This window comes from Scleropages formosus, chromosome 12, assembly GCF_900964775.1.
Source record: "Scleropages formosus chromosome 12, fSclFor1.1, whole genome shotgun sequence".
Lineage (NCBI taxonomy): Eukaryota > Metazoa > Chordata > Actinopteri > Osteoglossiformes > Osteoglossidae > Scleropages > Scleropages formosus.
In genome coordinates, this window is record NC_041817.1 from 20609100 (window position 1) to 20626365 (window position 17266).

Consider the following 17266-nt stretch of genomic DNA (forward strand, 5'->3'; position numbering starts at 1 on the left):
CCGTACCGCGCATCCACGGCCCTCAGCCGAGACCCTGAGTTTTTCCTGTGGCAGTAAACAATTTGTTTTGAGTACAACATAGAACTGTTTGGGGGAAAGAGCATAACAATAAAAGCAGCATATTACATGCCAGGTGAAGCAGAAGTTATTTTAGTTTTTTCGATTTGCCTCGCAGCAGCCCACACACACGATCTTTTCCTTCGCTGTTCCTGTCAGTCAGACGGCATGGTATGAGGAAGGCACGCTTCCTGCTGGACTAATGAAGACGGGGGCAGTGGCGATGGTGGGGTGGGGGCCCTCGCAGTAAAACCAATGCCTTATGTTTGGGGGAAATGCACTTGGTGTTTAGGGCTGCAGTTTAGGACCGACATGTAGAACATTAAAAAACAGAAGAGGTTTTGTAGCAGTTACTCAAGATTCAAACTAAATTTCATTCCATTTTTCATTCATGTCCAGTGCAGGGTCATGGTGGTCTGAAGCCTATCCTGCAAACTTAGGGTCTGAGGCAGGGTACACCTTGGACTGGATGCTAGTCCATGTATTTAAAGCTTTTTTTTCTCAAAATATAGTAGCCGGGGGGGGGTTGAAAAAAGTACCAAGCCCAATATTCTTTTTTAAGGGGGACAGCAATATGAGCCTTCGACTCCTGTCCCCCATCGAATTCCTTACCAACCGGAGGGCTTTGGCATCCCATCCGGCACATCAGTGCTTTCATGTTGGCATGTCTTTCCTTCCCCGTCTTTGGTTGGACACGTCTCGCAGCCGGGCTTCCTTTTAATTTGCTATCAATCTAAGGCCCCGGAACGGCACTTTGTCATTAATTAAGCCGCCTTTTCTGTTCGGTCCTTTGAAAGATAATCTCCTCTCTGTCGGGGAGCGAGGCCTTTTCACATTGTGTTATGCGGGGCCGCGGTGTCTCTCGGTGTGAGAGATGGCCTTGTGTGGCGCTCTGTCCTCCTGGAACGTGTACCTCCTCACAGGACACTGCACTGCTGTAGAGAGGCCACTGAGGTCCAACCTCCCCGACGGCCTCATTTGTTCCAGGCAGCCGAGGTGAACGAGGCATCGGCCGGGGGTCCGGCGGCCGGCTTTCGGACAGTGACGGATGAAAAGGATGGTTTGTTTCCACGCCTGAGTCTGCGTTTTTGTCTCCCCTCGCATTTAAAATTAAAGCCCTGCAAGAATTCGGATGCGTGGTTTCGTCATGCCTCGTTTCCCCTGCTCCGTAATGCTCACCACACTCATTTTTGGCTTGAATGCAGTATCGCAGGCTGTTAACCAAAAACAAAACTCATATCCATTCAGTTATTACAACAAAACTTGCCAAGGAAACAATGCTTAATGCCAGTATTGAAATAATTTTTATCAGCTGCAAGACAGCTGCCGTCTGTATCAGCTTGTAATGAACATGTAATGAACACGTCAGCATAGCTGTACAGCCCTGCTACTCCAGGAACATCCTGGAGAGATCAAGCTGCACACTTCAAACAAAAATGAAAAAAAAAAAAAAAAAAAAAATATAAGAATAAAAAAATTATAGATACGTATGTAGTAGTTAGAGCTTCTGCCTTCTGCCCCAAAGGTCACAGGTTTGACTCTTACTTCTAGCTGTAATAGCCTTGAGAACGGTATTTATCCTAAATTGCGCCAATAAAATTACCAAGCTGTATAAATGGGTAAGTAATTGTAAGTCAATTACTGACAACTTATCAGCTAAATGAGTTAAAGTAAATATATATCAATTCTTTTTTTCTTATGTTTTATAGTAATAAAATATCATATATATATAATTTTTTAGGGGGGGGCGTTGGCGCAGCGGGCTTGGCCAGGTCCTGTTCTCTGGTGGGTCTGGGGTTCGAGTCTTGCTTGGGGTGCCTTGTGATGGACTGGTGTCCCCTCCCCCTCCAGCCTTGCGCCCTGTGTTGCCGGGTTGGGCTCCAGCTCGCCGCGACCCCACTGGGGACAAGCGGTGTCAGACAGTGTGTGTAACTTTTTTCTTTAATTTTATTTTAAAGATGAGCATGGCGTGCATCCATATATCATCCCAGTACACTTCTCTGTGACATCTTCCCATGAGGCTGATAGCTGTGACTTGTTGTTCTGTTACAATCCTTGAAAGGGTCACATTTGAAGGCAAGGTTGTGCCAAGTTCACATTTTCCATTTTTAGCGGTAAGTCCGGTGGACTTGTTTCCAGATTTAGTCGGGGGCAAACAACAAATGTCAGACAGAATCATAGGAACATTCTAGAAGAATGTTGGGCCAGCAGGTGCTGTAGTGGTTCGAAGCACTGCCCTGGACTTCAAAGACCCAGGTTTGAGTCCCCACTCCTGCTGTGGTAACCTTGAGCAAACAATGTACAGCGGTTTGTTCCTGTAAAAATGACCCTGCTGTATAGATGGGTAAACAATTGTATGTATCTTATTGTACAAATTTAAAGTTGCATGTTGCTTTGGACAAACACATTGCCTAAGTTAAATAAGTTTCTTTCTTTTGCTGAAGTTTCAAAGGGAGAATTAATATTCTGGATGCTTCGTTTCTTTCTTTTGTGTCACTGCTGGGTGTTGAGGGAACATCCAGAAAATTACACCGCTGACCTTGTGGGAAACTCAAAATCCGCCCTAACGTCATCAGAGGGAAGATCTCAGGATGATTCAACAGCTTGCGGGCTAATCTCAGGCGCAGCCGGGTTTAAACGCTCCGAGGCGAAGGGAACACGAGCAGCGTGATGGAAAGCTACAGGAGGCCATTAAAATGCACTGACAATAGACATCAGTATAGAAAGTGCTAGAACACATATCTTTATTTTGCATTTCACAAAGATACCGTACTAGAAAAAGACAAATTGCACTGTGATGCAAGCCTCTGCAGGAGGCAGCCATCCCACCTCCACGTAGGTGTCCATAGGATAACGACAAACACCGCGATTGCAAGAGGGCTGAGCGCAAGATGATCGGGGTGCGACACCCTCTATGTTTCTGCACACGACCACATCTTCACATCGAGAATGCACGCGGTATGAAAAAAAAAAAAGCAAAATCCAGTCCACTTTCTGCCCGAAGTTACAAACCACTATCAAAGTCTATTTCCGCAAAATATCGAGGGAATCTTTTATACAAAAATCTAAACCACAGGAGCATAACACACAGACCATCAAGAGTGTGTGAGCAGTGACGCGTCCGGATCCAGGCAGCGGTGTTGTCCAGTTCACTTACAGCTTCAATATATATGAGTGTGTGTGTGTGTGTGTGATGCAAGAATTAAACTGCTGCTCAAGTAGTGTGTATGTGTGTTTTGCATGTTCTTGTGTGTGTGTGTCTGTGAGAGAGAGAGAGAGAGAGATTTTAAAATTACACTAGTGCAAGGAAGGCAGATGGATGACGTGCGCAGTGAAGTAGCACAGCTGACCACACTTGACATTTGGACAGACATGCTATTTGTCTGTTGTATTATTTGCGCTTGAACTTGACTCAGTTCGATGCCGTAAACACGCCAGTTAGTGAAAAAAGAAAAACTGCTTTTCTCGAAATCGAGGTTTAACTGCATTATCCACAGCTTGGTTTTGTATGAACTGCGTTAAACAACTTAACGTGCGAACATGAGAAAGAAGCAGCAGTACGACCACGTTAAAACCGAGACGTAAGTGTCACACAGATGTTATCCAAAGAAACCAAAAAAAAAAAAAAAAATAAAGATTCTGCATCAATTTTCCTTCTAGCTAAAATCATAGGAGTGATGATGATGAATTCTATGGACCATGTTGTAAGTTAAAGCCATTAGTCTACAAGCTCGTTTCACTAACATAATGATGACAGCTGTTTAGTGAGCATGAAATGAAATATAATTCAGAACATACAGTATAACTGTGATGAAAACCCAACAAAAATGCAACGCAAGATTGCACTCAAATAAGTATTTGCAAGCTTCTGAAAACATCCTATACCTCCCAGTAACAAACTAAGCATCAATTTAACAGTAAAACCATGTGCAAAGCAAGGAAAAAAAATTCTACGTTTTTAAATCCAATTCTTCCCCATAAATAATTTACAGCAATTAATTTACTACAATAAGAGCATTAAGTAACAATATTTAAAGCCATGGCTTTTTAAAAAAAAAAAAAAAAAGAATCATACGAAGAAGTGATGAAGATGAGCTTTGACTGCTTGTCGTGAGCAGAGCTATCTTGGGCTTTCACACTCCACCCCCACCCCAACTCCCAACCTCCGAGCGCCCTGGGTTAGTGTCTGACACCACGGTCAGTCAGTCCTGCAGCTCGGCGCTCTCCAGGTGGTCTGGGATGGGCAGGCCCGTGAGCACCGTCAAGCACTTGTTCCATATGTTGAAGACGGGGCACACGGGCTGGGCGAAGGCCACGTCAAAGGTGTAGAGGTGCTGCGAGCTGACGGCGTCATAGAAGGCCAGTGAGCCGGCGTCGTAGTCCAACAGCACGCCGATGCGCCGCAGGTGGGGCGACGGCTCGATGGGCAGCTCCTTGCCGTTGTGGCGCACCACCCACGAGCTGTTGCAGCGACACAGCACCCACGAGCAGGCGTTCTTCCCCACCCACTCGTGCTTTGGCGCTGACTTGTAGGCGATGCCTACCGCGTACCTGTCAAAATCGTGCAAAGGATGCTCAGATTTGTAAAAATCATACAGTATATAATCTTTAAAAATGCCTGTCTATCATGATATACAAAGGTCGCAGGTTTGATTCCCACCTCCAGTTGTACTACCCTTGAGCAAGGTACTTAAAATTACTAAAGGTATCCGAAGTAGCCTAAATTGCTCCAGTAAAATTACCCAGCTGTATAAATGGGTAAATAATTGTAGGTAGATTACATTGATTCCTTTATCAAATGCTTTTCTCCAAAGCCACTTCCAATGAGCACTATGTAGTGTTATCAGCAGGCACACCTTATTCACCATGGTGACTTACACTGGGTCACTCATTCATACATCAGTGGAACACACACACTCTCTCTGTCACTCACACACTATGGGTGAACCCAAACAGCCTGCCTTTGGAATGTGGGAGGAAACCCACACAGACGCCAGGGAGAACATGCGAACTCCACACAGACCGAAGGTGGTTTAGTATACAAACCTCCCACTATAACTTGCTTTGGAGAAAAGTGGCGGCTAAATGATTAAATAATTAATAAGCTGCTGATTTTGTGTTACAACAAGCCTGTTGTTTTTTTAACCTCCCAAGCCCATTCTATCTGTACTTCTGTATTTGTGTCCTCTTTCTTCTGTGCATATAAACAACAAAAAAAAAAAAAATAAATTCCATGAAGGTCTTACAGGAGGCAAGTGACCGGTATATATAACACTGAGAAGGTCGCAACTCTTGATCACAGAATGTTTAAATTCATCCTCTCACACCTGACCATGAGAGTTGTTTAGTGCCAATCACATGGCTTGACATACCATGTGCTCCCACCAATCAGAGCCTCCCAGTAGTGGCGCCCGCTGTCGATGTAAACGTTCCCCAGGACACCATAGCTGCCCTGGCTCACGAAGCGGTCCTGCGTGTGACTCTTTTTGGAGGATGTCTCGTCCCGCTCCACCGTCAGGTTGTCGTGAGAGATCTTCAGCTTCCGGTGGGCAGACTTTGGGTCGAGCTTGAACGGCTGACCTGCATAGAACACCAACGGATAAATCCTAGCGAGATCAGCGAACCAACTTGTCCTCCTTGTACGGGGGGGGAGGGCATCGGCGCATTTTCATTCTTGTTACTGTACAAGGTGAAAGTACGGGTAGGCTGCATTGAGAAGACTGAACGTACTGTTGGTCTTCAGCGTGCCGGGCTCGCTGCTGCGGCTGCCCGCCTGGTTGATGGCCTTCACAATGAAGATGTACTTGGTGCCGCTCTGCAGGCCGTGCACCGTGTAGTGGTTCTGCTTGATGTTGGGCACAATCATCCAGCTGTCGGCCGAGTTGCACAAACCTGAAGTAACAGAAATAAGAGCTTGTGAATTGTACTAGGACCACAATACACAGCGTTTGCTGATCTGCTTGGACAGAAACTTCCGCTGTGACCTTATAAAATAAAACAACGGGTTGAATAAAGTGGATTTTCTGTTTATATGCTTGGCTGACTGGCCTCATGCTGAGCATGTTGAATATGTACTGTACGTGTGTTTAATCAAGTTTAATCTTGCAGTCAAGAATTGTTTCATGTTTATGTTTTTGTTCAGCTATTTCCATGCTTTAAGATTTTCACATACTAATATATTCTGTTTTAAAAGCGGTTTCAAGTAACTTTTAGTCTGTACATGTGTTACAAAAATTAAACATCAGGCATCTTCGTGCTGTGGGTTTTCCATTTGTCCAAGGGTGGGGAGGAAGCCGTTGCAGAAATCCAAGTTTCCATTTCACTAAATTCTTCAACTCCTGACCCACATCACCCTGGAAAAGCTTCAGATCACAAGTGTGTAGAGATACCATCATCAGATCTCCATACCCAGAGCCGGAAATGGATGGGCTGGGTTATTTGGGTGGTCCCTGCCAATTTTAGCCTTATCTCATCTACATCTACATCTACATTTACGTGAATTCATTAAGCAGACAGTTTTCGACAAAGCAAAGAATTTCAGATGCTGACACAGTTGTTGAAGCATAGTCAGTTTTTCCAGTAACACTGTTTTTGCCTTTTTCCCCACAAATGACATCACTGGCTGCCTTTAGAATTAGGTCTGAGAGGAAATATGAAGATGATCATGACAAATAAGATCATGCAAGTTCATGCAGCAGTTAGGAGATCAGGAGAGAAGTTGGTCTGTTTTCAGAACCTTCTTGAATATCACACCATCTGAAACCACTTGTCCCATACGGGGTCACGGGGAGCCGGAGCCTAACCCAGCAACACAGGGTGCAGGGCTGGAGGGGGAGGACACACACCCAGGGCAGGACGCCAGTCCGTCAGTCTGTTGCAAGGCACCCCCAGTGGGACTCGAACCCCAGACCCACCAGAGAGCAGGACCCAGCCAAACCCACTGCACCACCACGCCCCCAACCCCTTCTTGAATACTGAAAGGGATTTGGCATTTCTGAACCGACCTAAAACATGTAGAAGGAAACCCATCGTTATTCAGTCTAAACCTTAAAGAACCTCGTGTTCAAATGGCTACAGGTCGAAAACCACTGAAGCAGACCTGACTCGGTGATGTTAAACAGGGTAATTCACCTAAATATTCAGCTGTATGAACCGAAAAAGCATGTAACAAGGAAGCAGTAAAAAGAATTGCGCTGAAATCTTAATAGTTCCGGTTGTGAAACTGCAACACCACAAGTCATGGATGCCCGAGAAACGTGTGTAAAAATTATTTGCACATTGAAACCGTGTGTGCATTTACACAGTGATTCAGTGGGGTGGAGCTGGAGACAATGAATCCAATAGGATTTGTGTTATTAAACAGTGACCCGTTTCTAACGGTCTACTTTGCTCATACACTGTTTTACAGTGTAAAAAGCGCATCTGTAATTAAAAATTAAATTTAAGCAAACTGGTACTGCAGATATGACTGTAAGGCGGAACACAGGGAGCCGAGACGGCTGAACCCAAGTGCAGCGTTGTTCGTTAGACGTTGAGGGAACAGGCAAGGTCTCAAAACCAGGGACAGGCGAAGGGTCGGTCGATCGGCGAACAGGACAGGAACGAGGATCCGTGGACGTGGTCGGAGAACGAAGCAAGGAGTCAAAAAACCGGAGATCGTGGACAGAGCAAGAATGTAGTAACACGAGGAAGGGCGGTTGTCCCAAACGAGATTCCGCAACGGTACGAGAGCTGAAGAGGGTCTTTCTAGGGTGAGTGATTACTCATGAGGGGGTGTGGTGGCGCAGTGGGTTGGACCACAGTCCTGCTTTCCGGTGGGTCTGGGGTTCGAGTCCCACTTGGGGTGCCTTGTGACGGACTGGCGTCCCGTCCTGGGTGTGTTCCCTCCCCCTCCGGCCTTACGCCCTGTGTTACCGGGTAGGCTCCGGTTCCCCGTGACCCCATATGGGACAAGCGGTTCTGAAAATGTGTGTGTGTGTGAGATTACTCATGAACTAGTGCGGAGTCAGGTGTTGTTGCTTGTGTTGTGGACGTGACAATGACTGAAAAATGGCTGAAAATGATCAAGATTCTGTAGCTGTGGTCCATAACAGAAACTCCCTCCAAAAATATGCGCTTAAGCGTCTAGCTTTGCTCCATAATTCAAATGAATTTTGGAAGTTTTTGGTCACCTGATTTGAACTTCCTAGACAGTATTACATGACCACCCCTGCAAAATAATGTGAAGTACTTGATATTTACTTCATCTGTATATATTTGCATTTTCTCAGTATAATTATTGTACCTTTATTTGAGTTCAGTTCTGTTGTCATCAAAAGAATAAAAAGATAAGAAAATGATCCATATTTATTTAAAAAATTGAAACGACATGCAAAAAAATTCTTCTGTGCAATTTTCCTGCGCTTTTCCCCCGCCCTTGGAGGTTAAAGGAACGCGAGTGATTTATGGCTGTTTTGATTGTCACGCTCTGACAGTTCACACAAAATTTGTAGGGCTGAATTTCCCTGCGGAGCATCAAAGTGCCCCGTCTGTTTCCTTCTAACATGAATCACATGCAGGGAGATGTTCCAGGGCTAATTTTCATGCAAAGACACACCGCTCGTGCCAGAACAGGGTCCCTCGATTTAGGTGAAAAACAAACATCTGTCACGCTGAGTTTTCACCTCCCCTTGTGCTCCCAAATCCTTCTGAAGGAGCAGTGTTGATTAACATGTAACGTTCTGAAGGCTTCTGCTTCCCCGAAACCCGCCGACATGACAAATGTAGACCTCTGGCTGCGACACAAAGCTAGAAGGAGAAGCAAACGTACCGAGCCACCAACATGCTACCCTGAGACAGACTTGTCCAAGGAAGTGCAAAATACCATAGAAAGAGGTACTGGACATGCCCATGTCCTCAATCGTCTTCTCCGGTCTCTGGTATTTTAGAGAGCATTTCAGCATTATGATTTCATTCTGTACAAAATCGAAGGGAAGATTGCAGTATCAGCCAAAACACACGGGGTAGAAACTAGATTTTTTTTCATAAAGGACATTTTGTGTCCAGGGTGTTAGACTGAACTGTCCTTCACCTTGCTTCTTCAGCAGATAGTTTTTACACAACTGTGAGGTGTGTGCTGGGTTGTTACCTTCCAGGAATGAAGGACTGCCCAACTAGACATAATCAGGATCAGAATCCAGTCTTGATAGAATGGCACACCTCTGAAGTGTGCTATAAGCATGCTGGTGGACACTGCCATGCATGTGGTAAAGATCACCAATGCTGTGCGGAGCAAAGTCACCCTAGACCATGACCCTGCCCCCTCCGTGCTGGATAGTGGGAACCACATGAACACAGATCTTGCCCTCAACCACTCTGTCTGGTTTACACAAATATTTTTTCCTAGAATTTTTTTTTTTTTTTTCTGTGTTTTTGACTTTGGAAAGTCTGGTTTCTCAAACATTTGACTGGCACTGTGGAAAAATGCATTCACGCAGTCACATGTCACGCCAGTTGGTGTGAGTTTGGCTCTTCGACTCCACACTGAAATGCAGCCAGATAGCCAGAGCTTTGACCAGCTTAGCCTCTCTGTGTGATACCACAAGGAGCTGCACTCTGGTGGAGATCTGAGAAGGACTCACCCGATTAAACATGCCATGACCCTACTATGGTGCTCACCAAGTCAAATATCTTTGCAATCAACATTAGGTATAATGAAAAGACCATTCTAGACATTACGCAGCATTTGACTTAAAAAAAGCACGTCTACTTTTGTATTGGTACCAAAAACTCAGAGAAAAGTTTTTTGATGTCATGTTTTTCTGCTCCCAACATAAACAACAGTTCTCCTATAGTTTTAATCAAAATAAAATAAATCCATTATTTACGCATTTCCCCTTTGCCGATGCTATAGCATTGGTGAGTTATATTGAGAAGCTCTCTGGCTGAATTTGTTGACAGATGGTTGTGGGTTCAAAAGAGGATGGCAGATGCACCTATCCCTATGAGGTCAGTTCTAGTCTGGGAAGTTTGACATGAGCGGCCGACTGAATGCATTTACTTACTGACAACATTGGCCTGACCAGTGAAAATGGCGTATTGCAGCTCATAGGAGACCACGCTGAACTCATCGTCGCTCGTCCAGTGGACGGTGATGGTGTCGTACGATGCCGTGCACAGCTCCTCCCGGATTCCCGGAGGATTCGGTGCTGGATTAGAAAGAGTCAGTGTACATTTTAGCTGCACTTGGCAGTTGGTTAATTTTGGAAAGTGATGTTTAGGAAAAAAAAAAAAAAAAAAACCTCAAAGGAAAACCTTGACAAAGGTGACATGTAATCTTTATTAACAACCCTTCTGAGCCAAGACGAGTGTGGTCTATAGCCTAATTTAGCAAATAGACCATTTTGCATTTTTTTGCTGAAAATTTTTTGACTTCTTGATAAGGCATAATTAAAATAGTTAGCCATGCCTTTGGGAAAACATAGTTATAGTAAACCCCCTCCAAAAAAATCATCTTCATCCTTCAATAGCCACATACTGACCATCAACAGTGTGCTTTTAGCCTTAGTGTTTCAGCACTATTGGCTTCCTACCCGCACTCAAGCCCCTAACCCAAGGCACTGTTGCACAGGAGCACCAGACAATGTCACACAGACTTTCCCAGCAGTGAACAATGAATATTTCATCACATCAAATCGCATGGATGTCAGAAATGTGGATCACCCTACAGTGCGAAAAATGTCACTTCTCAATGTTCATCTCAATCCCATCTGCTTTTTGCAATATATTCTTCATAACATCCTCCAGAATTAAGATGTCCGAATGTCAGCAAACTTTTACCTGTAAGATAATCCAGACTTTCCAGCATTTTCTTTTCCCTCGTGAAATCTAGCGCAAATGTGTCAAATGTATCTGTCAAGTTGATTTCAGGAATAAGGACCTGAGAGGAAGCTGTTGCCATGGACACCCTGGAACGTAAAGGATTAATTGAAAAGAGCATTTGTGTAATTTTTTGCATCTTTAAAGCTGTTAAGTGCATTAACAGCTTTGCAATTCAATATGTTTCTTAATCCTTAGAAAGAAGGTCTAAAGCACTGTGCTTAGGAACACTGAAGCTTGTTCATCATATGTTTTTGGATGGCTGGTATGTGCATAGCAAATACGATTTGCATTATGCAAGAGAAACATTATGTATCGGCCATGCTTTTACATGGAATACACTGTAGAAGTTGTAATTACTGAATGAATAGTACGTTTCTTAATGTTGCTAGTTCGGAACCCAAGGTGCCCCAATGCCAAACATGCTGTAACCAGCCCCACATGCTCCAAGAGCTCTGGAGCCCGAGCACCTCCAGCGTTGACTGGCGCGTGGCCCCCACCTCTCGGAGATGCTCTTGGCGGTCTGCAGGAAGCGGGCATGGTCCGTCTCCTTCAGCGTCTGATCGGCCTGCGTGATGAGCGACGAAGAGCGCTCGATACACTGTTTGCAGTTGGCGATCTGCTGGGCCAGTTTGCGCAGCCTCACCACCTGGGTGTGAGAGATGTGATAGGCAGGAAACGCGTGTGGATGAGGGCACGGCAGTGACTTGACTATGACTTGACCATAAAACCATTCCAAGTCTCCAATTAACATTAACATTAGGGATGAAATATTGAGATTTCTAGATTAAAATTTAATATGAATGGAAAAATTTGCAGTATATATCCCTGTTAAGGAATTTAACTGACTGTTTCAATTGCATTTAGCTTTCAAGACCATAGTTGTTCATGATTATTATGGGTTTACAGTGATTGTGATCCCAACGCTATTCATGTATCTTAAAGCCAATTAGTCTCTGGAATAATAATATTCCTACATGATCATGAAGAGGTGATGTCGTGATTAGAGCTTTTGCCTTGTAATTGAATGGTCCTGGGTTTAAATCCCTGCTAATTTTGTACTAAGGTGTGGTATAAAGATGCCATGTCTGTGTGAGGCTACAGCTCCTGTTAAAAGAAGATCTATCATCTATGGGCTTTTGTCCAAAGTCATTTACAGTTTTTACCCATTGATCCTGCTGGATATTTTAACCAGAGCAGTTCAAGTTAAATTCCATTATCAGGAGTACAGCAATACTGGGAGTGTGTTTTGAACATGCGACCTTCAAGAGTTGGAAACCCATGTCCTTAGACACTTTTTACTTACTGTCCATAGAATGGAGTCGGGAACTTTGTGGAATTTTGGAGAATCACCCGTTATGCTGCTTATAATGTCTTCCATGTTTGTCTTCCATTAAGCATCTTTTAATCACAAAATATTATTATTTTTTGTTCCTGTTTGTTTAATATATGGAGCCCTAAAGGTTATCAAACCTTATTTGAACAGTTTATCATAAAAAACAAATCTCTGCATTACAGCTCTCTGGTTAAGGCTTAGCTTTTAATAGAATCTTCACTCATAGTGACAGCAAAAGGGGAAACAAAGCTTTTCTACATTTTTATCCTAAAACATTAACGTCAACATAAATGTTAACTGTGGCTGCTCTCCTCTTCAAGAACCACCAAACAGATGAGTGCTGTCGCAGTTTCAAAAGTCAAGTAATATCTGCTGCCACCGCACACAGATTTAGCCTCGTACAGCTGAAATAGGCCTATTTATAATCGCAGAGCCGCTCAAGAACAACAATAAATCGGTCAAAACAAACGAGCAACTGTGAGTGCTTTCTAATTTGTTTTACCATTTGCGCAGTGTATTTTTCTTTCCGATTTGTTCGGGGAGGCCTTCAGAGCAGAAAAATACACAACATACAGTACGCAATGAGCCATAATGGCCAGGAAAAGTCCAAGAAGAATATCATCTCTACAAAAAAAGGAAAGTGATGGAATTATTACCCCTGGTAATGTATTTCTGATTCCATATAATAGGACTAATAATGATTATTTCCTCTTTAATGCCTAGGTGTTGTATTTGTTACAGTAAAGGAATGGATTCACTTTTGACTGATAAACTTTCACCCATGTTGGTGCACTGTGCTGGAAGCAGTGAAATCAATGCTTATAAAATATGTTAGTGGGTATTAAAGTCTCTGGCAGACCAGATGGAAAGAGCTTTCTGCCTCGGGGGGCCAATGAGAGAGAGACAAGAGCAAGAGAGACTGAATATGTCGAGCTCCAGCAGCGGGCCATGCTGACCCATCTGCTCCGGGGTCCAGCCGTCAAAACACAACACGGCCAGGGAAGCACTAAAGCACGGTGCTTTTTAACAGCAACTGCACTGTAGGCAATGCCGAGCTGTCCTCAGCCTGCTCCAGCCGGACACGAGGTATGTGCACGCAAGGAGTCTCGACTGAACTGGGCCAGACAAATGTAATTGCCGCCGAGTTCTGGACGGCGGTGACGTAGGCTTGAGTCAAAAGTTAATGTGCTGGTTTCATGGTCAATTAATAAGAATATCGCCTTGGTGTTTTTTTTCTGTCTCCTTCTCTTTATATTTGACTTTTTTTATACTGCATCTGAAACGGGATTACACACATACAGCACGGAGCTGTTTTTGTAGGAAAATCCCACTAGGCTGAATTTTAGGCTGATGTGTCGGCAGCCAAGAACATCGGGCCAGATGACGCGAACATAAATCACTGCATGTCACTGCAAGATATAATTCCCAGGCTTTCTTTTTATTGCTATTATTATTATTGCGTGTATCCACGGACACCTTTTGGCCATAAAATTATTTAAGGAGTGTAAAAATTTAAAGTTTTACATCTGGACATCAAGAGTAAAACAGCAACAGCCAAGGGGTTTGAACCAGCAAAGTACTGTGGAGATGAAGAGAAATCATGTGGTGCATTACGCTTTAGAAAATCACGTGTAGTTCAAACACGACCTCTCCCTGAAGTTGGTACCCAGAGGTATTCCGTGACGGACTGTACTCTTTGCCATCGCACCATTACTAGTTCAGTACCTTGCCCTCCTTGATTTTCGTCGCAATGATTTGTCTTCTTTGCTGGATAATATCAATCAAGAGGTCACACTCCTCCATGAGCTTGTTTTCTTGTCGCGATGCGTTCACCTTGAGAGGGAAGGAGGATTGAAATTCAGCTGCAGACAAAGATGAAGGATGTAGCGCAAACACATAATTCAGTCTCATGAAGCCCTTAACCGCAAGGGTTTGAAAACCTCGCAGACAGTGCCCTTTGCCTATCTGTGCACTTAGCAAGTGTTTGTGGCCTTTGAGTTTTGACGATAAATGCAACACTGTTGAAAATTATCTTGGATGTTTTGTAAAGAAGGGACAACAAATGCTATATGTCCCAAAACAGATTTCAGAGTCTAAAAAGATACAACACATGTCTAAAATCCGTAATCCAAATGATTTACAGAGGGCTCAAGTCTCTTCCCTAATGCAGCCAAATGCTGTGTGGCTTAACCGTGCTAAAGCTTTGAACCTTGATCCTGAGGGGTGGCCATAAATCAGGTTACACTGCTCACAGCATCACAAGGTGACGTTAAACCATAACTCTGTGTTTGGAAATAGCTTTGGGGTCCACCGGGAAGGTCAAGTCGAGGCCTTGTGAGTGTCATCGAGTGCCGGCTGTGGTCCATCTGCAGGTTCACCTGTTTTTTTGGACCTTCGTTCATTACTTAAGAGCCAAAAATGGCAGTCGAAACTGGCAGGTGTCTCACAGGTATCAGTAGGCACTGCAAAGCTCTCCAATGGAACACCACACAGTTCTGTCTCCGCCCATGCGGTGTACAAGTCCATTAGAAAATACAGCTTCTCATAATTGTGTTTAACTACCAGCACTTCTCGTTTTCTACTGCAGGGATGGTGGTAGATGGTGGAATATCTCACTGACTGCATACTCCCATCTCCCATCTTTTAATGCATGCATTTAAGCTGTATACAGTATATATATGTATATGTATGTATGCATATATACATACATTTAATTTAAAAAATTTTCTACCGCCAATATTGTTGAAAGGCCCAGGTTTGAGTCTAGTTTCCTGCTATAGTACCCTTGATCAAGGTACTTACCCTGATTTAACTCAGCAAAAATCATCTAAGTAGATGATTATACAAACTGCAAGCAACTTTTGGGGAAAAAAAAGGGTGAGCTAAATGAAATAAAAAATAATTACAGTTCCGTGGAAAACTAAATGTAGAGGTGATCACTGAAGGGCTGCTTCTGCAGAGAGTGACTGGAGCCTAAACTGCAGCGAGCCAGACTATCAGACAAACAAGCACACAACATGTATAACAGACAACACAGGAACATGCATGCAATGACTATACAAGGTGAAGGCAGTCCCTACATGGGCAACTGATTTGTGGAAAGCCTGCTCTGAAAGCAGCACTGACTGCAACCAAGGCGAAAGCCAAGCCTTGTATGAATTTACAATGGAATTAGGCTGGCAGATGGCCAGTTACATCCACTTTTACAAACATCATTATTGTTAAGTACTGAAAATAAATCAGATGGAAATAGAAAGTAACTTTTTGGGAGAGATATCTAGTTAGGTTATGATGGCTAACCCAGGATTTATATAAAATACTTCATCATGGTTATGATGAAGTATTTTATATAAATCCTTAATGTCTCTTCTTCTTTTGGAGCTCATCTGGCATGAAACCGAGGTCCAAACCCATAACACTAAAACCACTGCAAGAGAAAGGTTTTCTTCCGCTCCCATCATATTGTGAGAGAGCATGTTTTATATATGAGCAGCTTTCTGGAATTGAAGCCAAAGTAGGTATGAGCCAGGGGACCTGTCATTGCATTAGTCTGCTGAACATAGATAGATAGATAGATAGATAGATGGATAGATAGATAGACCAAACAGAAGTACACTACCTGTAATCAGCTGACTCTAAGTAAATAACACACACATGCTGTCCAAAACCACTTGTCCCAAGTGGGGTCGGGGTGAACTAGAGCCCAACCCGGCAACACACGGCACAAGACTGGAAGGGGAGGGGACACACCCAGGACAGGACGCCAGTCCATTGCAAGGCACCCTAACCAGGACTTGAACCTCAGACCGAGCAGAGAGCAGGGCCCGGCCAAACCCGCTGCGCCACCGTGCCCACAAGCAAATAGCACTGTTTCATAATCATATACTGTACACTGTAACTTTGTTTAGCCAAAGTGTTTGAAAGCTTACAAACTGAGACAGATTACTGGCACAAGATTACCTTCCTTACTAATGAAATTCATCACAAGAAACATCCATAGACACAGTACCTGTATATATAACTTGAAGTGGGATGTTTAGAACATTCAAGACGCTGTAAAATAAAAATATATCAAAAATAAAAACAAATAAAATATAAAGGATCTTACCTCTACATGCTGGCAGGTCTGTATTAACTTGCCCATGAGAGTTTCCAGTTCGTTATTCCTCTTAATTAGATTGCTAAGGTTTGAATCCAAAGCTTGCTGGAAAAAAAAAAAAAAAAAAAGGGAGAGAGAGGAATACTTAGAAAACAACACCGATCAAAACATGCAAAGAAGCCGAGAGCAGATATATTTCAAAAGAGAACGAAACCTTAAAGCACAGTGGTTTACTGCAATATAAAGTAAATAGGCAGAAGAACACATACAACATGATCTCGTGAAAGAAAAAAAAAAAAAAAAAAACAGAAAGGAAAAGTAATGGCAAATGGTCTTTTTGGCAGCCTCCTTCAGCATGTCGCACTTGGTTAACGGTACACCGCTGACCTGTGGGCACTCGGCCTCCCGCTCAGACCTCATCGCCCTTGCGGCCGGGCTCTGAAGGCTGCGAGTCGCAGTGCCTCGCCTGCACAGCATCCTTCTGCTACGCAGCACCGAGCCATGCGCAAATCAGCTCCCGAACGACCCGTTTGCCTATTTAGTGGACATTTTACGTAATGAATTTGTGCCCAGCATAGAAGTCTTGAAGGTGCATGTTCTTTATGCTAAATTCCCTGTTGTGATTACCCAGCCAAGCATATTAAGGCTAAATATAATACTGAGCCTGCCCTGTGGGTAAGTCAGAAAAACAGAAATGAGGTTGGGGTTTTGCAGTTTAAAAGTGTTTGCTTTACAATGGATAAGCCTGAAACTTTGATAAATCCTTATAATATATTATAGGCCAATATTGTATACAGGATGGGTCAGAGCACTTTGAATCAGGCCCATACAACGGAAGTGCACAAGGCAAGATACAGTCCTCTCTGTGTCTGTGACTAAGACACATCCAAAGGCTCTTTGAAACACTTACAATGCAT

At 43.7% G+C, this 17266-nt stretch overlaps 1 protein-coding gene across 7 annotated transcripts in view; it reads right to left on the minus strand.

Annotated features, from left to right (window-relative positions):
- Nucleotides 1-4011: 4011 nt before the first annotated feature.
- Nucleotides 4012-17266, minus strand: part of mid1 (midline 1) — a 58291-nt gene continuing 45036 nt past the window's right edge. For 6 of the 7 annotated variants that reach the window (XM_029256753.1, XM_018745281.2, XM_029256751.1 and 3 more), the window contains 8 exons: nucleotides 16359-16454; nucleotides 13976-14083; nucleotides 11415-11563; nucleotides 10876-11003; nucleotides 10101-10244; nucleotides 5788-5949; nucleotides 5430-5637; nucleotides 4012-4608 (listed from right to left, as the gene is read on the minus strand). In XM_029256753.1, coding sequence (XP_029112586.1) covers nucleotides 4260-4608; nucleotides 5430-5637; nucleotides 5788-5949; nucleotides 10101-10244; nucleotides 10876-11003; nucleotides 11415-11563; nucleotides 13976-14083; nucleotides 16359-16454 — 1344 coding nt within the window. In that variant the 3' untranslated portion in view covers nucleotides 4012-4259. The remainder of the gene's footprint in view (nucleotides 4609-5429; nucleotides 5638-5787; nucleotides 5950-10100; nucleotides 10245-10875; nucleotides 11004-11414; nucleotides 11564-13975; nucleotides 14084-16358; nucleotides 16455-17266) is intronic. The other variant, XM_029256755.1, reaches the window with a different exon arrangement.